Source organism: Actinia tenebrosa, unplaced genomic scaffold, assembly GCF_029948245.1.
Source record: "Actinia tenebrosa isolate PJP-AT-01 unplaced genomic scaffold, QUT_ActTen_1.0 PGA_scaffold8__29_contigs__length_14323225, whole genome shotgun sequence".
In the NCBI taxonomy this organism is placed as follows: domain Eukaryota; kingdom Metazoa; phylum Cnidaria; class Anthozoa; order Actiniaria; family Actiniidae; genus Actinia; species Actinia tenebrosa.
Genome location: NW_028292585.1, coordinates 12,115,692 through 12,141,825, shown reverse-complemented (window position 1 = coordinate 12,141,825; position 26,134 = coordinate 12,115,692). Strand labels below are relative to the sequence as shown.

The window sequence follows — 26,134 nt, the reverse complement described above, 5'->3', positions numbered from 1 at the left end:
GTTTTCGTTTTGTGTAGTCAGCAGTGAAATTCGTATAATACCAAATTTTATTTTCCTCCCCCATCCCCCCCCCCCCCGCCCCCACCCTACCCCCTAACTTAAAAAAACACACACTTTTCACACTTTTAGTCAATCTGAGTAGGTTTCTAATAAATGAAGAGTCAAGGCACAAAAGTCTTTTATCATTTGGTAAATGCGGGTACCGCTCAGCCGTTATGACTAAAGACTCATCTCCAGTCTCAGTCTTACGACGTCCTTTGAAGCAGTCACTTTGCAGCTTGCTGGATTCACGTCTGTAGCACTTGACGTCCTTAACATGTCGATAGTTTTCCTGTACAGTCGTGCGTAATTTGCAGCTCTATATTTCCATGTTTTGATTGCGAGCAGTTGGGCAACTTTTCCCTACAGACTCAGTAAAGACGAGTTTTTAGGATTCCTGTGGACTCGGAGAGATTGGTTGTTGACCATTGAAAGGTTCTTTAAAATTATTGAAAAGGAATCGCAAAAAACTCAAAGTATAACTTTTCTTTCAGACTCCGTAAAGACGAGTTTTTAGAGAGATTACAGCCCAGTAGGCCAAGGGAGCATTCCTTGGGAACCCAGGGGTAAGACTACATCGTTTGTTTCTCGCTACCAGAAAATTTGTTCTCGTAGCAAAAAACGAGTGGCAGAATTTTATCCCTGGGTTACCCAGGATGGGATGTAAAATTAGAACTGTTCTCCCTCTCCCCGCCTACTCCGCTACAATCTCTCTAAAAAAACTCTTCTTTACTGAGTCTGTAAGGAACGTAAGGAAAAGTGAGACCGCTTGCAATCTTACAGCTTAGGAAATCAGTGGACACTCCCAGTAATGTATGTAGCAATGGACCAGATTAGCTGGAATAAAGAGACTGGAATTTCCCTTGCAGTGACACTTGAAGGTGCGCATTGTGCCCAGTCTTGCACTCGTCAGGACGTACTGAGCAGCGCCGTTGGTTGAACACGTGACTCCTAGAATTTTCTTGTCCTGTTGACAGAATCAAACCAAATAATTTTACTCCAAAACCATCAAAAAAACTGTCTTTATGAATGTGTGCCACATAATATTCTATTTACAGAGGCGGATCAACGAACTTTAGAAGTTAGGGTAGGGGATGACTGTTACTACGAAGGTTTTACTATCAGGAATGTGAGGAAAAGAGGGGTGGCTTACTAAGAATAATTCTTAAAAATTTGAGCAATGGGGGAGGGGGGGGGGGTGGCTAGCCACCTTCTTCACCATCCATGGATGGGCCCTGATTTACTGCAGTCCCACTACACTATTGATTGAGAAATACTGAGGAAGGGAGATCTAGAACAACGCAAGAGAGGTGAGATGAGAATTATGAAAACTGGCCAAGAGAATATTCTCTTGAAACTGGCCAAAAAGAACACTGAGCAGGTGAGGAAGGGAATCAAGACATTACTAGAATATAAGAAGTGCACACTGGATCAACGTTCGAACTTTGCAGGTTTGAACTGAAGTCTAGTTAATTATGCTAGTCTATGACTTCTAATACATGCATACTAGTGTGACCACCGTGAATAGGGAAGGTTCATTTAGTACCCCACCCCCTATTCTACCAAGGATTTTCTTTGTGATTAAAATGTAGAAACTTAAATAGCACCTCTCACGACCACGAGAATGTATGTTGAACTTTCCATTCTTCATTGGATCCGCCGCAATGCTTTTGTACTGTAGGCAGCATGAGCTTTAATTGGTAGCCGCGATCTTTCCCCATCAGATCACGATCTCTATGAAATATTAACCTTTCCTTTATGTATTAAAAAATTAGATTCTTTACTAGGACATTTTAGAGAGGGAACTAAGATGTTGCCCAACCATATGCTTCCCCAAACACACACCCCCAATCATCCCCCACTGCTTTAGGTTATGTAACTCGTCGCAGGGGTTTAATTCCTGATAGACTGTGATAGACTGCGCGCGCCGGTATCATAGCTCTTACGTTTTGTTCAAAAGTTGATACATCACAGTCTGCTCTTGGTCCTGGTCTCACTCCCGAACTTGTAATCATCTTGTACTGACACAGTGTCAAGTTACCACCTCCTTGAGGACCAGCAGGGCCTGTGACTCCAGGGGATCCAGCCACTCCAGGGGGACCAGGAAGTCCCGGGGGACCAGTAAGTCCAGGGGGACCAGGAAGTCCAGGGGGACCAGGAATTCCCGGGGGACCCTTTGGACCCGGTGGTCCACGGCCTCTAGTCTCATTGTTGCCAGCAGCTCTTACCTTGGATTCTAATTCTGAAATCTAGTTAAAAAATATAATTGTTAATAATCTTAAAATTTTAGAATAGACCCGATCCATTTCACCATGTTTAATGACGGGTCATTCCCTTGAGTATATATAAATATAAAGAAGGTTTGATTCTGAGAAGAAATAAATAAAACAGTAAAAATGTTCAGTTTCAAAATAATATTTCTTTCAGTAAATCATCATGTCTACTGAACGCCCCATGGCTTTTACTTAGTATATTTCTTTGCATCAAACAATTTCATCATAAACAGGAATATGTAAAAAATATGTCAGTGACCAATCATTAGTTGTCGTCTTGGGATGGTGGGGGATGTATATGGATTCTAAGGACTTTGAAATATGGAATGCACTATAATTAAATTATTATTATTATTATTATTTTTTCTACATATATTATTAGGATTAATTTTTACTAAATAGATTTTATGGTTATACATTAGTAGATATATTTTTATTATAGTATATTTTATAACAGTTTTTCTTTTTCTCTTTTTTTTTAATTTTTTTATTATTATTATAAATAGATATATTTTTTATTGTAGGATATATGAAGAGATAATCTATACGTCGTATATATCTATATAGATACCAAATACAATTGATTCTTTTTAGTGAGAAATTAATGTAGAAGTAATATCATTATTACTGATTGTATCTTGAAAAATTATTATTGTCAATAAAGTTTACTGATTATTTTTTTAAAAGAAATAAAATGAAATAAAATAAAAATATCATTATCATCATCATCATCATCATCATCATCATCATCATCATCATCATCATCATCATCATTACTAATACTTCGTACTAAACCTGGAAGTCATTATCGAACAATGAAATCACGTATACCCTTTCGTGCTTTTAAAATATAAACATAAACCCCAAGGTATTCATACAATGACCTAAAATAGCAATCATTCTTTTCTTTTCGTCTCCTGTGTCAGTAGACGCTAGTTGTTCATCAGGTAAGTTAAGGCGAGAAATATTCACTTAATCAACGCTATTAAGTAGTGATGCAAATATTACCTTAGCAGACATATTTTGAAGTGCTTGGCTTAGAATCTGGAGTCTAGTGCTGTTCAATACTGTATGAAAAATAATTTCAAAATATCATTAGCTCACGAAGGGCATGATGGGACAGTCAAGAGACCAATACTGCCCGAATGTTATGGATGCTTTACATTTCCGCGACCTTGCCGGCATGGCAGTCATTTCTCTTTGTATACCTAGACAGTTTTCTTGTCGAATTCTTAATCATGATCAGTTAATTTTTATTTTATTTAATTGATTCTATTATTTAAATTAGCAAATTATTCATATTAGTAGCTTTATTAATTTCTTTTGATATAAATTAGTATAAATTACATTTTAATATCATGTCATCAAGGCCTGGCCTGGGCACCGCGTTCCGCATGTGCCGGATCTAATGCAAATGAACTCCAATCGTCGCTCGTTTGCGTTGGATTCGGCGCATGTGGGACTCGGTGTTAAGGCTGGGTCTAACTAGGAAAACAAATTTTAATGTATATATATTTCAACATCTTGATATAACTCTTAACTATTTTACCGCATATTTTTAGTGTTTAATTGTAATTTGTAAAGCGCCATTGGACAGAAATGGAAAATAGAGGGGGCCTAGAAATTTTAGTGACTCTGAAAAGGGGGGTAGATTATTGATGAGTTATATGAATAGGAGAGAGGAGATAGCTAGTCACCGTCTCCCTCTTAACGGTGGAGGAAAAAACGTTAAATCTGATTAAATCCAAAATCTAAGTACACAGGGCGAAAGAGGTACTACTTTTCAAAGGTCAGTTAAGAGTTCTTAGCTTTATTTCACATTTTGACGATTTTATTGAGTTTTTAAGTATCGCCATACATCCCCTAACAACAGGACACCACAGGAACCTAGCATGGGCTACCTGTGAATAAACAGGGGTTCACGAAAAGATTGGCAGGAATAATGGGGAAGGAGGGTTGAAAAAGATGACATTTTCTTTATTCTGACCTATAGAGGCTTTGCACCATCAGATGATGGCAGCCATGACAAGAAAAAAAGTAATAGCAATTTCCTCCCTGAATTCACCCCTTCGGCGCTAGCTGTCACGTGGTATAAATAGTGTTGGATTGTGTTACGGTCACCAAAAAGATCATACATTGTCCTTGGATTCCCGCACAAATGTACTGACGTTTGGGGGAAAAAATTACTTGGTTTGTTTCTTTGTTTTTCTAAATAGCATAAAGAAAAGCTCCGATCGAGTTGTAGTGCACATCTTAGCACAGCAAGTCTGAAAATCAGTTTGCTGAGCCGTCTACCGTAGATAAATAAAGTTGATTGATTGATTGATTGATTGATTGATTGATTGATTGATTGATTATTTGATCCCTCCTTTCCCTCACCACCACCACCACCCTCTGGTATGGATCGTCCCTTATGTTCTACAGTAACCATTGTCCTGCCTCAATAAGCTATAAATATTTATATGCTTTTTATTTTTTTCCCTTTTTGTCAAAGTTGAACTTGATCGAATTTTACGTGTATCAAACTTCTTGATTCTGTAAACATCGTCTAGTTTTACTATTTATCATTCCCAACTAAAATATAAAAGCCTGTATCGTGCAACAGGCTTGCTTTGATTCGCAACAACTGCTGATCACTTAACTAAATAAAGAAAGATAAGATTATGGCAAGGATAGATCCCATTCACCTCCTACAAACACTGGTGTTGCTTTTATCTTAACTTTAATTAAGCCCCGACCGAAAACTTTGCTTCTTCCTTATAAATAATTGTTCGGTACTCAGATGTCATCTTTTGTGTCAAACTCTATGAATTGGAAAAACATCAATTTATGAGATGAAATATTTTGACTGTATCACACAGCCTTCCAACAAGACGTGTGAAGTCTATTCAACCCTTCAAAGCCTGTCTAACTTCATGAAATAGTTCACATACCGTTAGAGCTATAATCCCCTTGAGTTGAGCACTTACAACCCCCACTTGAAAATCGTACCATGCCAAACATGAAAAGAACCATGAACACCAGTGTCGTAAGGGATACCAACGTCATTACGTACAACAACATAACATGAAGACAACTTCCTTCCAGTAAACGACAACTTCTTTCCTTGGAGGTCGCCTCTGGTGGATGTCTGGTAACAAAATCTTTAACTTGTCCAGGGTTGCTGTTTTTTTCGTCTGTAGAATCGCCGGCAGAACTACGAGCAATCTTTCTTTCGTCTATTTCCGGGTGTTGTATTGGGTCGACTGGTGGATCTACAATATCCAAGTAATAAGTTGAAAGTGACACCTCAGAGGATTCTTGATGCTTTGAAGGCGACAGTTTTTCAATGATAGACGTCTTTCTTTTCGGTTCGACTTTTATTTTCTTCCTGACTGTCTTCGATGCCATAACGAATGCTGCACAGTCAACAGATATGAACGAAAATCTGACAAATACTTGACTGAAGGTTGTATTCCCGACTGATACCAAGCGTCCTGTCACTATTCTGGTTTTTTAATTACGTAATTGGATCTTCTGGATCTTTTTTTTTTTTTCATATTTTTTTGACATGTTTAAAGGTTACATGATTATTTAGTCTATTGTAGTATTATTCAAAACATTACAGTTTTATTGTCATGATTCTCAGTTTGCTTCCTATTTTTCTTTTCATAAATTTTCTTTAATCACGTTTGATAAATCTTTGCTATTGTTCTAGAATATAGAGTATTTATCTTTGAAAAAAACTGGAATAGATCCCAGTGACGTCATAGCCCAGACATCATCTCGTTCAGGGTTGCCCTTGTTTTTTTGTAGATGGTTTGTTGTCAATGTTCTGACATACGACAAGGTTGTACATTTATTGGGTTTACTGAGGTCAGTGCTTAAGTCAACAGAACTGTGCACACTTAATTATTAATGAGAGTAGCTGGCGTCTAAGTAAAAGTAGTGTGTACGTCACGTGCGTGATCTCATCGTGATGCGCAATGAATTGTGGGATTTTGATTTCCAGGCAATCTGCTATCGATTTTCAATGTTTCAATATAGTGTTGCTTGACTCTCCTAAAGCTGTCATCGGCATACAGCATACAGCATACAGTCTATGCCAGTGCTACGCAGACATTCTCTACTACATCTCATGATCAGTTCTTTAGTGCTCGTACAGCCCATGGAATCAATCACTTGAAAATGTAATTCTGCTCGTTGTCTCCTTAGTTCTTTAACGTGCTGCTCCTAAATGTATTGACAGGACACTGACTTTATTATTTTGATAAGGGTCCGTAGTAATTGGTTTTAGCTGTTGCGGTTCCCCTGCCTCAGAACATGTATCTATATTTCTATCATCCCCCCCCTTCGTATATTGAACTGGAGGCAAGTTAGAAAAATAATGGAGCAAAATATGGTGAAAACATTACTGGTCCGAGAACTGATCACTGTGGGACTCCATACATATCAGATATGAAGATCATCGAACGTGTATAAAGTTAGATAAATAAATAAATTAATTAATAAACAAAGTTAAAATAAATAGTAATCAATCTTTATTTTCCAAACTATCTTAAAATATTTACACGAAATTTACAACAACAACAACAAAAAAAGAAGATAAAAGTAATTGATATATTTACAAATAATTGTAGCGTACATTCCTTAGAGTATAATTTCTTTTTTAGTATTCACGATCGATCGCTTTTGCTTATGAAGTGAATGGAAAAGCAAGCTTATTCCAAGTCTTATATTTATTGAATATTTCAACTTTGCAGAGTAAGTCTGTGCGTCTTTCAAGAGAATTTAGAAAGATATCAAACCTTTCTTCGTCTTACAAAAAAAGACTATCCAAATATGAACAAAGAGGGTCACTAAACATGCAGTTGATACTAATGTGAATATCAAAAGCAACGAGCTTGTTGTCGAATTCTTTAAATTTAAAGGTCTTGTTACGTTGAATGCTCGAATGTCTGCAGCGATTAAGGGTATAAATAATAATATTATTGAATAATATGAAATAGTTTCGTCTAAAAATAATAAACTAATTAATATGTCTAAATCCAATCGCTTTTTATCATTTCTGCTGTCATTCATTTGGAATCCGTCATTGTTTTCTGACAAGTGATCGAGCAATAGTAAATACTATAAATAATAATGTGCGGATCAGCGGTTATTTATATAATCGATCGCTTCGTTTTGTTAAGTGCTTAGAGGGCACTCCCAGTAATGTAAATAACAATACATTTGACTATCCCATCTGTTGAAATGATTTGACAACCCTCGACATGAGCAGACGTATTTTCTTTGTCCTGATCGTAGTACGCTTTCAAGCATGGTCTCTTGAGCGTTATTGGTTGAGCAGACAGTACCGATGATTCTGCGACCCTGCATGGAAAACAAATAAGATGTAGCAAAGAGCAAAACACGTAAATTCATTATGATTTCTTTCTTTCTTTCTTTCTTCCTTTCTTTCTTTCTTTCTTTCTCTCTCTCTCTCTCTCTCTCTCTCTCTCTTTCTTTCTTTCTTTCTTTCTTTCTTCCCTTCTTTTGTAAGAAGACGAATAACGGTAACGATACATGCATGCAGTATCCAAGAGAAAATGAACTAAGAGAAGGAACCCCCGTGCCCCATCATGTGCACACTTTGATGCTATTTTTAGAATCATTGATGCTATTTTTAACTCGTTACCATGCCCGCGCGATAATCATGCTTCCCTTTAATGCCTCGTTTTAGGACACGAAAAGCGCCATATCTCTCTACGTCCACAACAAAAACACAGGGTTTGTTTACTGCAAGACTGGAAGCCGTCTACCCTCAAGAAATCAACCAATCAGGTTCTTCGCTCAAAATATCTCCAAACTAAAAATAGCATCAAACTGTGCACATGATGGTTACAAGGCTATATAGGTAGGATTCCTTCTCTTAGTTCATATTCTCTTGATGTATCTCAAGCAAAGGAAGCAGTACATGTTTACCAATTTCAGACCACGTGTCGTTCCATAGAAAATGAGATATAATTTTGAATGAGTTGTGTGAATGAATTCAAGTGTCTACACAATTTAACCTTCAACAAAACAGGAATACTTTTGGGAATGACACGTGGTCTGAAAACATTGCACCAAGACCAATTAAGTCTATTTTGACAAAGGAAAAGTATCAAATACTTATGTGTGGACGCGTTTTGCTCAAAGTTAATGTTTGACTTACAGCTGGTTCAGCTACTAATACACTATTATGTGCATTGTTCCCTTTCCGAGTACCACTGCTATCAGCTCTTTTGTAGACACACTGACTAAAGTTCCCTGCACCACGTGGTCCCGGGGGTCCTGCAGGTCCTTGTGATCCCTGGGGTCCTTGGGGTCCCCTTGATCCGGTGTTTCCTGGATTCCCTCGTGGACCAGTCACTCCTGGTTTTCCAGGTGGGCCCCTAGAGCCATTGTATCCCCTAGGTCCCACTGGTCCTTGAGGACCATCTGGGCCTTGATTTCCTTTTGGTCCTTGTGGACCAGGTGGGCCTTGGTTGCCAGTAGGGCCTCTCGTACCGTTGTACCCTCGAAGGCCCATTGGTCCTTGAGGTCCAACAGGTCCTCGAGCTCCATTTTTCCCTGGGCGTCCATTCGGGCCAAGTTTTCCAGGGGGTCCTATAGGACCTTTTCTTCCAGTAGGCCCTATAGGGCCCGGGATGAGACTTATCTTTCGGACCTGAAATACAAATTTCCATATTAATAAGCAAGAAAGATAAGAATTTAAAGAGTTCGTGGTCACACTGCTAACAAATCAGTTCTTAGATAAATTGATAATTATAATCCGATCTTTTAAATTACCTCGAAATTGAGTTTCGTTATCTCTTGAACTGACTCATTGTGAGCTTCCCAAAGTTGCGTCAGAGATATTTGTATTGGATCAACCTGGGAAAATTTTTTTTAAATACTTCACTTTACTGATTAGTTGGGAGTGCACACAGCACGCGCGCGCACTTTCAGTTGCGTCATTATCTAAAATAAAGGTCAGGATTGTAATACGTATTTTATTTAAAAAAATGTAAAAACTTGCTTGCTGTGCTGTTTGCAGCAATAAAGCACTTGGGGATTGGCAGAACACTCGAGGAGTGTCGAGAAGCACTCCACTACGCGTCGTGCTTCTCCTACACGTCTCTCTTGTTCTTCTAATCCCCAAGTGCTTTATAACTGGACACAGTACGCGCACGCGTTTCCTATTTCTTCAATAAATGAAATTGCTTTTGATTTCGAATATCGATTTTAGTAAAAAAAAGACTATTTTCAGACTATTACAACAAGCAACATGAATGCGAATCTAATGACCAGAAAAGAGATCTTACGAAAGGTGTGTTGCTAGGGGTGACACTGCTGGTCATATTAGTCGTGTTCAAGCTGCTGGACTGTGTTGGTTTTGTCTCTTCTGTTGTCATTGATACAGGTGTCTCAGTCGTCGGTTTCATGTGTTGAAGTTCTTCTCTTGTACTTTTGAGGAGAATCCACAGTCTTTGTAATTCTTCGTTTTGTTTTCTCTGAAAGATAATAAAACGGCATTTGATATGGATTTATCAAGGTGAAGATTATTATATCCTTGTTACTTTTGAAAAAGGGACGTTATCAAGTCAAAATGATTAAAGGATTGAACAATCAGGGTCTTAAAATTACTGAGACAGTAACTTAGTCCTTCAAGTGGCTAGTTAATGGCGGTTCCCTTACTAAACAATTAGATACGATAAAAGAGGACCACGAGTTTATTAGTTGTATTACTGTCAAGTGTCATTTATTTATTTGCATTCATAAAGACACACAGGCAGCCCAAACCAGCATTGAGCATGGGTTCCCTCAGTAACAGCACGCTGATGGTTATCATACCATTGTGTTTAATATCTCTGACACATTTCTTTCCATCTGATCCATTTCTTTGACTTGTTTCTGAAGCTCTGATTGGCGAGGTACTGAAAAGTATAAGGAATCGTAAACATTGGAACATGCATCCATATAAGGTCTACGCGTATACATGGGGAAAGATGCTGTGAACACTTTCCTAGGGCTCAAGCTGGGTAAAATAAAAACAGCAAATTGAGGTACAAGTAATTAATCATACATAAAATAGCCACACGTGAACGATGCGCGAGTGATGCAAATGTCTTTGGTTGCAACCCACTAACGAAAAGTCCAACGCCAGCTTGCCCGGATGAGCTCCAACAAATAAATTAAACAGGAAAACAGTTAAGGAAGGCAGCACTAGTGAGACAGTCATGCGTGTGGCTAAGAAGAGCTAGTAATACTTGATATCTATAAATTTTGTATGCGGTAGGTCGTCAGTGATATCTTGCTATGCAGGGAGGGTTAATAGTTTCCCCGGAGGGGGGGGGGGGGGGGGGGGCGGATACTTTCCTAATGACTCTACAGCAAAAAATTCAATTTAGAAACCGAATCCTTTATATATTTTAACAAAGATTTTCTATTTCAGACCTTGGTTATGATGTAAAACAATATTTTTTTCAATTATTTTGATGCGAGGAGAAAAAAGTAATTGTATGACTTAAAAGGCTACATTTCCAACCATGGGGGTTAAACATGAAATGTTGTTACAGATGAGCATGCAAATCTCTGGCATTGGATAATGAACACGAATGGGATGATAATTACTTTAAAAATAGATTTCCAGGACTGGACTGACCATGACATTGACATTCAGGTCCCGCAATTGCGTCATTACTGTTTGGTCTAAACATGAGTAGACAGATGGAATCGCCAGGGCACGGGTTCAAATCCCGTCCTAGACTCAGAATTTTTTCTGAGTCTTTCAATTTGCAGCTCCATAAGTTGCTTCATATACTGCGAGGATCAGCTCAATTCGAAGCCGAAGGGAAAAAATCATCCTTATTAGTCAATTACACAGAACTTATAAGTGATATGCTTTCACCTGACAAACTTAGAACAGGTTGAAACGTGTAACACTTTAACCATGCTCCGAAATAATAAGATAAATAATAATAATGATAATGGGGTTCTTATATAGCGCATATTCACATTGTCTCAGTGCGCTTTACATTGCAGTGGAGGACTTTACGGGCTGCATATTAAGGCGCTTTTAGCAGCCGTGCAGCTTACAATCATGAGTAATTTGTTAGTACATCAGTGTTATGCCTCCAGATTGGGATAGGCTGTTGAACCGGGAGACAATCCCCTACTCTTACACGAATAATTCAACAGGTTCTTTTATGTCCCCCATTTACTGTAGGTTAGGAAGGGTTGGGAGACAGGGCCTACGGTTTTAAGTCCTTGTCCGAGAAGACTTGAAGGTCTAAACATCTGCAGATGTAATTACAAAGGCAGCACCTTCTCCTCAGTTATTTTAAGACCCTGAGTGTTGGTCCGGCCGAGGCTTGAACCACGACCTCCCGCAAAACAGATCGACGCTCTTACCAACTCAGCTAACCGGGTGGCGGATATGCAAATCAGTTTTGATACCATATTTGGAATTTCCGGTTTTTCCGGGTAAATTGTAAGCACCCCAGTTTACCAGGTCTACCAAGTAATTTTCTTTCACGCGCGGGATGAGTAACAACTAGCCTGCGTCACCTGAGTATCAGGCTCTTTCACAGGTCCCCATCTCATCCGCAGGCACCCTGCCAAGGCCTGATACTCAGGGCAAGCCTGCGTAGTGAGAAAATCAGGTAAAATCACTATAATATCTGTTCACCTGATCTCTAACCACCCTGGATACCTAACCTTATGCAACCAAAAACCTTTTTTTCGTAAAACGCTTTCCTCGAGCGGCGATGCTTTTATATTTCGAATGTTCTTGTCTCTCGCTGTCTCTTTGACGGCAGCGCCGTCAGTGACCGAGGAAAATTAGGGAACTATCACGATATATTTAATGACATTCCTGAGTATCAATATGATGAATTATGGCTGGATAAAGATGCTGGTGAGGTCAGAATTTAACTTGGCAAGGCACGCATGGCATTAGCAATACTAATGTCAGTGTAAAGAAGAAAGGATCTACGGCGCATGCGTCGTATCTTGCATACACCACCAAATATACTACAAGTTGATACACATCTAGACTGCATACGTTTTTCTTTTTCTGCATACTTACGCATAAGCAATAATTTTGAAAGTTTTATAATACACTCTAGAAAATTACTCGATTCTGATTGGACAAGACGAGTACATTAATTCCTAAATTGTACTCTGTAGAGTTCCTATTAAGCTTCTAAGTTTTGTTGAGTGTATCATTAAAAAAAATCCCACAATCTTCTCGTACAATTCAAAATTCATAGATACTCGTGATGTTTTAAAAGGTCTCAAATCAAACTCGCCTAAAGGATATTCCAATTTTGAAAACTTTCAAAACATAACTCGTACCTATAAATTCCGAATTGTACTCGAGATCATGCGATTTCCTGTACAAATACAAAACGTATCTAACAATTATTTGATTCCGTGAGCATATAACAGATCAAGCTGAAACCCCCCTCAGGCGATACCCCTTGCCCGATAGGTAGTCATTCGTTCCACCATCGATGGGGAGTCATTTGTTAAGTTATTAGATTATTCGCTCAAAAAATGGTAATCGAAACTGGGAAAGAGTTGCATTCATAAAAAATTAAATCAGATGTGTGTCGATAGTGAAATATATTTTATATTGTTAATTGATCCGGGAATGTGTCTATTATTGAATACCTATTGTATGTATGGCTGAAAGATCTTGAATGCGTGTTAGAACTAGAGTACATATCGTGTATCGACGGAAACTGAAATGTTTATTCTGCTCGGTAGCTGTTTCCACACAAAGTAAACACTGTTTGTTTTACTTCACGTACCGCTGTTTATTATCCGAGGAGAGAAGAACTGTGTCTTATCCAATCAAATGAAAATGAAAATATAAAAAGAGGGATTTTAACATTGGTTGATTTAACATTTGCCGAGGGAGGAAAAACTAGAGAACTCAGAGAAAAACCCTCGAGGCACAGGAAGGAACCTACAAGCAACTCTATTCACTTACGACGCCGAGTCGGGAAAGCCATCCTGTGTCGCGTTGGTGAGAGGCGAGCAATCTTACCCGCGCTACGCCACCCGTGCTTTAAAATGAAGACTGTATATTTATGTGTACTTTATTGTGTACTTCATATGGATTACAACAGATCCACCCCTGTTAAACATTTCAACAACTGGGTGTACAGACTAAACCGTAATATGTGATAAAGCCACGTTGGTGGTATATCATTCTGGAGAAATCTGATTCCATCCACACACACCATAGAATACTGACGTGGTTGTTGAATTCTCGAGCTTAACCCTTGCACGTAAAAGCAAAATACGAGTAGATATCAAAAGAAAAGGCTACTTTGGAAGGTCATAGAGAGTCAACATTGAAGTACACTGATCTTACCTTACGACTGATCTTTTAAGAGCTCGTGTAACTAAATGATAACGATTTCATTTATCGATGACTATAGTTACGGGACACCACATTACACTACCGATCTGCTATAGAACCTATTTATCGCTCCCAAGAACTTGGATCCGAATTGTGAATAATTGAACGAGGTTAGAGGCATCAACCAAAACATTGATCCGATTCTTACTGTGTTATAAAGCCGGGCATATAGTGACCACATACCAGTATTTGAAACCCGTTTAAAAAAGTATTTTCATATCTAAGTATCGGATAGTATTCATGATTCGCACTAGAAGAGAACATTTACCAGGTCCAAGCTCGAGAGGTTTATAAGTATCACATGACTTGATCCCTGAACATTTTTTGTGAAATAGTTTCTAGTAAAGCTAACAGGGACTGACGCAAAACTAAGAATTCCGAAAGGAGTAATCTATAAGTAAACATAGAAGCGATTGATTTGAGTTATCGTCATAAGACTTTAAATCAGGATGCGAGGAAATACGGATTAATAAATGCACTTGCACATTTACTCAATTCAACAGATCCTATTACTGAACAAAATAAACGCTTGGAGGTACTACTAACATTCCTTTTTCCTTTCTACGCACTTGAAAAATGATATTAATATTGTAGAGATTTTTCAAACAATTGAAAGGATGGAAGGAAATCGTAAGCCATGTTTACACTAGCGATTTTTTTGCGATTTTTTTTTTTTTTTTTTTTTTTTTTTTTTTTTTGCGATTTTGTCCATAATGAATAATGGTAAAGAATTTACGGTAAAGTTTTTTTACAGGATACCAAGATTTTCCTAGACGAATGTCTCTTTTGAAGGATGAGACAAAAGATTTCATATTTCCGAAAATTGCCACAAAAATCGCAGCAAAAATCGCAGTGTAAACGGGGCTTTAAAGAGGTTTGATCGTATACCTACCTTGATTACTAGTAGAACACGTACATCCTGAAGGCGAACTAATAAATCCAACCAACATGAGAGCAGTCAACAATAACCCGCCAATAGATATGAAACAAACCACTGAGATCATCACACATATTTTCTTGTACATTTTTTTATCTTCATGGCCAGATTGGCTTTCGTCGTCTACCAACCCCCACCTAGAGTCGCTACTCACAGGCGAATGGTTTCGACTTTTCTGTCGATTCGTGGGGACTGTAAATAAATCTGCTGTTGTAGGCTGTTGCGATGCGTGGCCTCCGTCATCTTCACGGATACATTCTAGATTATCCCTCGTTTGAGAAAGTTCAATAAAGGCATTGGATAATAACGCTGTTGAACGGCTAGCCATTTGAATAGAATGTTTAGTTTTGGGTTCTTGGGAGCCCCGTTTCTTTGAGCTGCTCATAGACTCGAATAAAATTGGTTCAACACGACCCCCAAACTGATTCCTGTGAAGAGGATCTCGACTCATGTCAGTAGACTTTATATTATGATTAATGAACACGAAAAAACCTGTTGTTTGATTTTCTAGAATTGAGAAATTATACAAAGTAAAATTGTCCCTCAGTGGAAACGTGGTGCACTGGTTGAACTGGCGGAAGATTTGTTTACAAAAATCCGGAAATTGCACGGCTCTCATATGGGCTCATCCACCACGTGATCATGCTGAGAGTGGCCGAAAAAGGTAAAGGCTTTCTAGATATCCAGTAAAATCAAGTTAGTACACGACCTACGCTCTGGGCAAATTTGAACTGAATCTCAAACCCTCAAATGTTTATTTCAAGTAAAAGTCTTTCGATGAAATCTGTGGTCATGGAATAAAATGAAATGTTTTGTAAACACGTGTTGTTTGAGAAGAAACGTCTTTATGCCACTTGAAGATCATAATCTGCTTGCCCACCCGAAGTTCTCAGTTGCGACCGCCCTTTGAGAGGTAAAATTTAGCTGAAAGATCAAAAGACTCCACAGTGTCTAGTAGGGACGAAAGCCCGTGAATTTCTTTCTTAGTGATTCCAAGACTAAATAGCATCAATGATTGACTGCGATGGCCCTCAGAAATAAGGAATTGTAAGGGGAATTAGTTTTATCGGAGTCTTAAGATGAATGAATTTTGATTAACTTTAACCATAACCACAGAAAGAAACTTCAAGATTTTTAATCGGTTTTAATCAATTGGCATCTAAACTGCAACGGTTGATAAGAAATTTCTAAAATACCTGCGGTAAATATTTAAATTGTTCGGACATTTCTCTGTTGGTGTGTACTTTTCTTATATGCACCATGCACTCCATCCCGAAGAGTTGAAATTGTACCAAATTTACAAAGAATAGAATTAGATAAAGCAGATATCGAGTTAGTACTTCTCAACATTCTTATGAAGGTTTCTGTTTGGTGCTGTGAAGAGAGTGGACGAAAGGATGGACTGTCTTACCAACCTTGGCATGGCGCGGACCGCAGTCACGAAAAGCCACAAAACCAAGCCTCAATAGGAAAGTAAATTTCGTTTTGTTAAAGTACACAATGAACCGCCATTGACAAAAGCTGGTAAAAGTTTAAAAATCATACAAAGAAGAAATAGAACATCAAATAAAGATAGCATACTCAAACATTCTGATCATGACGATTGAACTCGTTTACATCTGATGCATCGTCAAGATCATGACTCTGATATATCTGTGTTTCATGACTAGTTTTAGGAAAATCTTAGTTTGTTTCTATGAACGTTATTTAGACAGAGGCTAAATTCGGAGGATAGGAAACTGAGCACTTCATTGACGTGTCTGCCGCATTATCTCATTATACAGTTCTTGTGATTCGACCCCAACTTCTCCTGCACCACTCTTCGCGTTTTTTCTCGTTGGTATGTTTAAGTCAGAACTAATGGGCGGAAACCTTTGTTCCTCTGTCCTTGTCCTTCAGACTTCATATTGGTGAAAACTATTCACAGCGTAAAACTTCATTAACGTATCTCAGTGCTTGATGTCCTTCCACGAGTGATTTAGTACGAACAGCATCTAAATATTACTTTCGTTTTTTTTTCTTTGCCTTAAAAAGCAGCCTCATCACTTTTCCTATATAATACTATTGTAACTACCAGGATGACATGTCTCGAATTTCGGGACCAGATCATGTGGTAGGGACTGAAGAGCTTTCGGGGATACTTTACTGATCAATACAATAGTACCACGGAGAGCAAGGTTCTAATCTCTTTCGTGATTTAATGTAGAATAATCGTAAACTGCAAATACAATACGAGAGCGAAACTTACTAAATATTTGAATACATTTCATGAAGCACTTAAAATCACTATATAATCTTGAATCAAATTAAAGCTACCACTGTGAAGGGCTAAAAGGTACTCTAGATTCGATTTCTATTAAAACAGATCAATATTTGTATATATACTAAATGGGTTATGAAACTTTGCTAATTAAGAAAACTAATAAAATTGTACTTACATATCGGTCCCGTTTGCCAAGGGCTACGCTTCTTTTGAATTTAACGCACGCAATAATACACTCAAAACACTAGGAAAACTAGGAAAAACTAACTATTATAGAACTATGCTAAATTACTTTTATATGCGCGTGGGGACGCTAAAGAATCAGATTACAAATCAAACACGAACATTAAACAGGAACTAAAAACAAATAATCCAATAAAAAGGGGTTTCGTTGTCTATTACATGGCTCCCCTGAAATATTAATATTTCACATTAATTTAATGCAAAGTTCAATCAAAGTTCGATCAAAGTTCAATCAATGTTCAATCAAAGTTCTTGATAACTGCAACTTGTCAGGCTCCTCGGCCGGGAATTACCCCGGTTTCTCAGTTATCATCAGCTGCAGGCATCAGCAGCACCAACTTCTGCACCGGTCTCTCCAGGTACCTTGGTGTGACAGTGCGTCTACCATTGTCGTCTAAGCAACCATCCGCAAGGGCTACTTGGACCTTCCGTATCTGCCCATCTGGGCTGGGCATTACAGCTGATACTCGAGCTAGCTGCCACTTGTTACGAGGCTGATGTTCTTCCTTGACAATAACTACGTCGTCAACTCGAAGATTTCGACGAGGGCGGATCCATTTCTGGCGCTCCTGGAGGCTGAGTAAAAACTCCTTCTTCCAGCGCGTCCATAATTGGTTCGCCAAATGCTGCACTCTTCTCCAACGCCTTCTGCAATACGCGTCGGCACTCTGGAAAACACCAGGGGGAGATAGCACAACCTTTGACTTCAGCGTCAGCAGGTGGTTTGGTGTCAGGGAGTCAGGGGAGTTAGGATCTGACAACTGGTTGACCGTGAGGGGGCGGCTGTTGACGATTGCTTCAGCTTCGCACATCAGCGTTCGAAGAGATTCGTCGTCCAGTTGAGTGCCACTGTTCTGCAACAGGGAAGAGAGTGCACTGCGCACAGATCGTATTTGGCGCTCCCACACTCCTCCCATGTGGCTCGCAGCTGGTACATTCATTTTGAAAGAGAACCAATCGCATTGATTCTTCTGTAGCTCTGCTTTTATTTTCTTATGGTCCATCTCTTCTAGGGCTTCCAACAGTTCTCTGCGAGCACCCACAAAGTTCGTTCCTTGATCACTTCTAAGCTGCCGTATTGGTCCTCGCCGACTGATGAACCGCCTCAGAGCGTTGATGAAAGAATCCGTTTCTAAGGAATTTGCTGTCTCCAAGTGCATGGCTCTCGAAGCCATACATGTGAAAAGCACTCCGTAGCGCTTCAGTTCTTTGCGTCTTTCCTTAATCATAAAGGGGCCAAAGTAGTCTACAGCACAGTAAGTGAATGGGGGAGCACTTTCCACGCGATCCTTGGGTAAATCTGACATTCTTTGTTCTTGTACAGTTCCGCGCATTTTCCGACACTTAACGCAGGACAAGATTGCATTACCGACCGCTGAGGATCCACCTATTACCCAGAATCCATTTGAACGTATTTCATTGAGGGTCATTCCCTTTCCTTGATGACTTGTACGTTCATGAAAATGCTTGATAAGTAGCGCTGTAACATGACTTTTACGTGGTAAAATAACTGGAAACTTGATCTTGTCTGGTAGGTCAGCATGTCTGAGGCGTCCGCCAACCCGCAGGATGCCGGTTTCATCTACAAATGGGTCGAGCTTATACAGTGAACTATGCTCCTTTGTAGCGACAGGTCCTTGACTGATGCTGCTGTCTTGACGATTGGCCTTCTCTAGTGTGCTTAGCTCTTCTTTGAATGCTTTCTTCTGAACTTCACGAATAATGACCTGTTCTGCTACTTCGAGGTCGCTTATTCTTAGATCTTCTGCAGTTCTTTCAGATTTCATCTTGTTGACTCTCTCTTTCAGGCACTTGACGTAGCGCATGCACAATGCCACTGAAAGCTTGGCGCGATACCAGTCCGAGAAGTATCCTATCCTTTCTGCAATTCCTGGATAAGCCTTTGCATTCACCGTTGCTGTGGTTGCCATAGCGACGGATTTCTTTATCTCTTTATCATCTTTGCTAAGCGTATAGCTGTCTTGATTGTTGAGTAGCCTTTGAGCATGTTTGTTCCATAGAAATGCTGGTCCCTTGATCCATCTAGAGTTTGACAGGTCTTGCGCGGTCATTCCTCTAGAGGCTTCGTCAGCAGGATTCTCTTGGGATTCGATATATCTCCATTGCTCGATTTGGGTGCTTTCTTGAATTTCTTGCGCTCTATTAGCGACAAACACGTGGAAACGCCTGCTTTCATTCGCGATGTATCCAAGTATTACCTTACTATCCGTCCAGAAGTACTCTTGATCGATTTTGTACTCCAATTCTTGGTGAATTTGTTGACTGACTCTCACGGAACACACAGCGGCTGTAAGCTCCAATCTAGGAATGGTTACTTGTTTTATTGGCGCTACTCGTGATTTTCCCATAACGAAAGAGCAATGGATTCTTTGGTGCTCATCCGTCAATCGCAGGTAGCTGCACTGACCGTATCCCTTGATACTTGCGTCTGAGAAATGATGAAGTTCTGCGGTCACGACTTCACCAAAGTCCTTGGGCTTGTAGCACCTTGGAATTGAGATACGTTGAAGGCTTACTAGCTCTCCTCTCCATTTGTCCCATCTCATCTTAACATCGTCCGGTATCGGGTCGTCCCAGCCTAACTGAAGACGACATAACTCCTGAAGAATCGATTTCCCATCTAACAAGAGTGGAGCGACAAAGCCAATAGGATCAAAGATAGAGCTCACAGTAGAAGGTATTCCTCTTCTTGTACAAGGCTTATCTTGTAGCATGATGCTGAACTGGAAACAGTCTGACTCTATGCACCAGTGGACACCAAGCGTGCGCTCTAGGGGCAAAGAGTCGAGATCTAGGTCTAAGCTTTGGACACCGTCAGCTCTGTCTGATTCTGGAACACTCCTGATTACTTCCTTGCTGTTGGATACGAATTTATGCAGTCTGAATCCCCCTTGACTACACATCTGCTTCACGTTGTCAACTAACTCGACCGCTTCTTTGACGGAAGGAACAGACTTGAGGCCGTCATCAACATAAAAATCGTGGCGTAGAAAATTTGCAGCAGCAGTACCAAACACATTCTCAAAACTGTTAGCAGTGGATTTCAAAGCAAAGTTCGCGCAGCCTGGAGACGAAGTGGCTCCGAACAGATGCACGGTCATTCTGTACTCCTGAGGCTCTTTAGTAATATCTCCGCCATCCCACCAAAGAAAACGCAAAAGATCCCTGTGCTCTGCATTGACTCGAACCTGGTGGAACATACCCTCTATGTCGCACGTGAAGGCTATTGGTTCCTGTCTAAACCTGCATAGCACTCCTGTCAGGTTGTTCGTTAAGTCCGGGCCTTGGAGCAGGTGCTTGTTCAGGGACTCATTCTTGTAATTAGCAGCGCAGTCGAAGACTACCCGAATTTTTTCGGGCTTCTTTGGATGGTATACCCCATGATGAGGAATGTACCAGACATTACTCCTTGATTCCTGCTTGGTTTGTTCTTGCGGTACCTTCTCTGCATACCCGTTTTCGATGACTTTATTCATGAAGGCCACGTAGTCTTGTCGGTATTTCTGGTTGGTTGAGGACTGGAATCTTCCTTTCAAATGATTCAGACGACGGAGCGCAATTGCTTTATTGTTAGGGAGCTTGACATCGTAATTCTTTAAAGGCAATGGAAGTTCATAGTGACCATCGTCACACTGGTGAATTCCCTTCTCAGCTATGTCTATGAACCGCCTGTCTTCTTGAGACATACCCCGCAGTGATGACTTGTTGCACTCAGCAAAGTCCATTTCAAACATGCGGTTGATTACAGCCGGTGACATAACTTCTTTAGAAGGATTAGTTATAACGAAACTAAGACTGTCTTTGGTATCCGGAATCACTTCACGCGACAAGATGCGATGACTGTTGGAATCTGTTAGGGCTTCTCTCTTTGACTCGCCTACGGGGCCAACTATACACCATCCAAGCAATGTCCTGATTGCGTATGGTTCTTCACTCTTGCCCAGTATTACTTCCTTTGGCTTGATCGCCCTAGGACAGTTGCAGCCGATCAGAAGTCCGACTTCAAGGTTCTCTTCATATTCCGGTATCTTATCTTGGATTTTTTGTAAATGAGGCCACTTGGCTGCTACTTCTGGCCTTGGGACTTGATCTGGCCTAGATGGAATTTTATCTCTTGTGTAGGCCTTCGGGAGTTCGACTTCAGCCCGTTTATCGAGACGTTGCACCACTAGGCCATCTATCCTCTCTACAGGAATCTTCTGATTTCCTAGCATGGTGTGGAGGTTCAAGCTCATTTCCACACCCTTGATGCCAAGGTGTTGCTGCGATTTTGCGGATAGGAAAGTGGTGTCACTTGCATCGTCGAGTAGCGCGTAGACCTTCACTTCCTTCTCCGGATTATCTTTGTGGGACAATATCACTGGAACTATTTTCGAATTAGTGATGATCTTGCTGTCGTTATCTTGGTTGGGCGTTGCACTGCTGGCGTGGGAGTTGGAATCAATGGCTGGAGTCTTCATTGGCTGGTTTACAGCATTCAGGTTCTTTTCTACTGTGGATGGTGGTGACTCTGTATTGGACTGAGTAGACTGATGGTGGTTTGGCTTGGGCCTTGGCTTTACCCCGTGTAACAGCGTATTATGCCGTTTGCCGCATTCTTCACAGCTTGATTTCGAGGGACACCGCGCCGATATGTGTCCTTCTCTAAGGCATCTAAAACAGAGTCTCTTATTGCGAATAATCTCGCTGCGCTCCTCTGCTGAGTGATTCAAGAACTTACTGCACTTTGAGAGAGCATGGTGACCACTGCACAAAGAACAGGACGAGATATTGGTGCGCTGATGAGAAGGATTGGTTGTACTATTGCCGAGGGTTGTTGAAGTGACGAGTGATTGGCTTGCCTTGGGCTTAAAGTTTGTACTTCCAGGTTTGCTCGTCCTTACCCTGGCACTGGTTGCGGCTTTCTTCTTCTCTCTTTTGAGCGCATCAGGGGAGAAAACAGGATCGTTTGCTAACTCGGCCTCCTCTCTCACGAACTTGACGAGGTCGTTAAATTTCACCGTTGTTTTCGTTCTTGCTTGAAGCTCATGCGCGTGACGGCACCATTTCACACCAGCATAGGACGGCAGTTTGGAGCAGACATGAAGAAGCGTTTGTGTGTTGTCTATATCGGCGGAACTTGGCATGCATTTCATTGCGTCTTCACATCGGACAAGGAAGTCTGAAAACTCTTGTAGTTTACTGCTGTTTCCGTCTTCTATCTGCGGCCAGTCACGGAGAGTGGATTTGTATGCTTCTGCTACATAGACTGGGTTTCCAAAGCGATGATTTAGTATCTTGCGGGCTTCTGTATATGCGCTGTCAGAAGGCATGGCTAGAAAACCTCTCACAACATCGTTTGCTCTACCACGAGTGTACTTTTCGAGGAAATATAGGCGATCTCTGTCAGAAGGCACGTTGGCAGCGATGATAGAGTCAAAGGCGGTCACGAAGGCAGGGTATTCAAAAGCATCACCGGAGAAGATGGGTGGTTCTTTGACCGGTAAATGATTTATTCTCTGCTGGTTAACAATCAAGGAACTTAGTTCTGTTTGTTTAGCTTGTAATTGAACTATTTCTCGCAGGGCAGAACTTAGATCATGACTCATTGACTGAGAGGATTCGGTAGGTTTTGGTACTTTGAACGGCGCATAACCATTAAGGGAAGAACTCTTTTCAATCTTGACCTTAACCGGAAAGCGTTTCTCGGACTTATGGTCGTTTTCATCTAAGACTGTTTTATCTTTGACACTTATAACCTCGTCTTTGAAGGATGACTTATTTTCTTCTTCTATAATCCTCTTTATTGCTTTCTCCTCTGCGGTTGCTATGGCAATTGCTTTCTCTATTTCCAGCCGTCTTAATTCTCTTTCCTGCTCTAGAAACTCCATTTCAACCTGCAATTTCGCCGCCTTCGCGGATGCGTTTACAAGTGCCTTAGATAGACTAGATTTAGAGGATTTAGAGGAAGAGCTGGCTTTGGATGCCTTTGATTTAGCCGATTTGACGCTTGATCTGAAACTATATATATCCGATTGTGATTTGTACGATTCTCTCTCGATAGCTTGAATACGCTCACAGAGTCTGATCCTGCATTCCGTGTATTCTCGGTCTCGTAAATCAAACCAGCGATAAGAAGCTTCTTTTTCCTCATCCGTTTCTAACAATTCGTCGTGTTCTAAGTGTGCGTCATGGAATTTATCTTTGAGATCGTCTAAATAATCACGAGCGGTTTCCAAAGCTTCTTTGTCTACTTCCGGTGACGAACGCATGTTATTTATTTTAACAATCTGTTCTTTGAGCTTCGAATAAACGGAGTTCCTTTTTTTCACTAACAACTCTAGCTGGAATTTCTTTCCCCTTTCAGTTAATTTCTTTCTTCTGGAAGAGGTTCTACGGCCAGGGGCCGGACCAGTAATGACACTTTTTGCCGGCTCATGTGTCTCAAAGGACGCGTTGGCGTCAACCCATTGGATACCGAGGAATGGAGGTTCGCTTGTTACGCTCATGCTTTGATCAAATGGCGAAATCCAGAATAATGGCGTTTGATTTGGTTATCAAAGGCAACCCTTAGCAGAAGTTTAGAGGTCGATATTTTACTGTAACTACCAGGATGACATGTCTCGAATTTCGGGACCAGATCATGTGGTAGGGACTGAAGAGCTTTCGGGGATACTTTACTGATCAATACAATAGTACCACGGAGAGCAAGGTTCTAATCTCTTTCGTGATTTAATGTAGAATGATCGTAAACTGCAAATACAATACGAGAGCGAAACTTACTAAATATTTGAATACATTTCATGAAGCACTTAAAATCACTATATAATCTTGAATCAAATTAAAGCTACCACTGTGAAGGGCTAAAAGGTACTCTAGATTCGATTTCTATTAAAACAGATCAATATTTGTATATATACTAAATGGGTTATGAAACTTTGCTAATTAAGAAAACTAATAAAATTGTACTTACATATCGGTCCCGTTTGCCAAGGGCTACGCTTCTTTTGAATTTAACGCACGCAATAATACACTCAAAACACTAGGAAAACTAGGAAAAACTAACTATTATAGAACTATGCTAAATTACTTTTATATGCGCGTGGGGACGCTAAAGAATCAGATTACAAATCAAACACAAACATTAAACAGGAACTAAAAACAAATAATCCAATAAAAAGGGGTTTCGTTGTCTATTACAACTATAATAATTATTTTTTGAACATCGTTGATCGCAGTGTGACGCGCTTGGCTAGCCATGATCAACATATAAAAAGAAAACAACACCCAGACGTCTAATATCGAAAACGTCAGTTTACTGTATATATCCACGACTTTGATTAGCCATAGAGTCTCTTCTGCAGAGGCCCCTGTAGACCTGGGACCAAAACTACTGACGGCTGCTAGTCATGATAGAGTAGATAAATATGGTGAGGGCCGCGATGTAGGCTGAATGATGAGTCAAGGCAAGTTATGGGTCATATAGCAAGATATAGGTGACACAGACGGTAAAGGAAGAGACAATGGCGGGAAAATAGAACCTGATATATATATACTTAGGACTTTACAAGTAGCGTCACATACCAAGTTATTTAATACTGACATTTGATAGGTTATTTTAGACATTGCTTTCGGTAAGACTTAACGGTTTCAAGCATTTCCGATTGAACTACCGCATGTCGAGACTCCTCGAGTCAAATCTCAACAGTCATTGTGACAACGAACTATGTCTGAATCGTTAGTACGATTCTAATCACACCCAAAAAGCTTTTTTGGTAGAAAGTATTAAGCAAAACTGAGAGAAAACATAGAGATACTGAAAGAGGGAGTTTGTCCTGGCATGCGTAAAACGAAAAGTGCATTTTTCATGGTCAGTTTTGGCGGGTTGATTTGACTCTCTGCGTGTGGTAGGTCATACATTTCACTCTCAATCCGCAAGTGACCCTCAAGGTAAAAAGATACGTCGCCATGGCAACGATACCTGGGTCCGGGGGATGGGGGGGGGGGGGGGGGGGACGAAAGGGGGGGGGGGGGGTAGATAATATGTGGTGGGTCTTGTATGCGTTTATACTGTGTATTATCATGGTAACACACCTTCAAGACACGTGGTAACTGCATATACTTTCCTTTAAATCTATAATAATAATTTGATTACATTGTTATATCCCGACAGCAAAGTTAATACATTTTCTTTAACACCAAATCTCTGGATGTTCTATACGCGCAAAATTAACTCGTTATAAACTGATAATCAATATTGTACAGATATAAGCACGTATATAGCGTGTACATTCAATTAAAGAACACTCTATTCTGGGACAAAATGTAGGACAATGTAATCATTAAGCTTAGTGTTAACCAACCTTTTTTGTCTTTTCATTCTTTTGAGAATAATTGCAAGTAGTTTACGCAAGTGAAAGTTTCAATTTATATCAACGTATTTACTTATTATGTACAATTTAGACTGGTCTGGACGGATAGTCTATCGTCGTTACGTTTCTCCAAACTGCTATATTATGCGTTATTAAAGTAGGAAGGTCATCAAGAGCTGAGTTCACAAGGGACTGGGTCTACTTAATAGTTCATCTGAAAAAGGCCTGAGTCTAACATTCAGATGTTGTCATTGATTTTTCTAAAAAAAATCGCGGTTTCGTTATATATCTTCGTCGCGAGGAAGTAGGCTTTCATAAACGTCTTTTAAGGCGTTTCCATGACATTCTATAGGAACCGACCCTTTAAACCTTTGTGTTTCGGACAGCGGTATGGAAACGCCTTGATTGACGTTCACCTAATTTGTCGCGACGACGACTGGTCTAAGTATTGCTTTAAGATTCGACAACAATAATCCAGCCTTTCCGCATTCATATAGAGGGTTTTCACATGACCACAGTTGCTATGTTGGTGTACCAAAACCATACACTTTTAATCCTCGAGGAATTGGTTTCTATTTTTATTCAAAAAGT

General features: G+C 40.1%; 2 protein-coding genes across 2 annotated transcripts; both read right to left on the bottom strand.

The window, feature by feature from the left end:
• Positions 1-99: 99 nt before the first annotated feature.
• On the bottom strand, positions 100-15,262 carry LOC116288155 (uncharacterized). Its single transcript, XM_089024352.1, has 10 exons — positions 14,621-15,262; positions 10,149-10,231; positions 9,620-9,808; positions 9,105-9,188; positions 8,488-8,982; positions 7,487-7,664; positions 5,246-5,806; positions 3,321-3,379; positions 1,986-2,288; positions 100-1,006 (listed from the first exon to the last, which is right to left on the bottom strand). Exons 1-10 carry the CDS (start codon positions 15,114-15,116, stop codon positions 824-826), a joined length of 2,631 nt encoding a protein of 876 aa, XP_088880478.1. The 5' UTR covers positions 15,117-15,262; the 3' UTR covers positions 100-823.
• Positions 15,263-17,473: 2,211 nt separating this feature from the next.
• LOC148905192 (uncharacterized) lies at positions 17,474-23,680 on the bottom strand. The gene has a single exon (XM_089024351.1). The coding sequence runs from the start codon at positions 23,678-23,680 to the stop codon at positions 17,474-17,476; it is 6,207 nt and encodes a 2,068-aa protein (XP_088880477.1).
• Positions 23,681-26,134: the final 2,454 nt, after the last annotated feature.

Bases quoted from the DNA above. Each gene is read 5' to 3' on its own strand.
- LOC116288155 (XM_089024352.1), bottom strand. From the start codon at position 15,116: ATGAGTCGAGATCCTCTTCACAGGAATCAGTTTGGGGGTCGTGTTGAA. The intron at 10,232-14,620 runs GTAGGTATACGA...TATACTTTTCAG, and splicing joins GTGTTCTACTAGTAATCAAG to TACCTCGCCAATCAGAGCTT. The intron at 5,807-7,486 runs GCACTTAACAAA...TACGTAATTAAA, and splicing joins TTACTGGGAGTGCCCTCTAA to AAACCAGAATAGTGACAGGA.
- LOC148905192 (XM_089024351.1), bottom strand. From the start codon at position 23,680: ATGAGCGTAACAAGCGAACCTCCATTCCTCGGTATCCAATGGGTTGAC.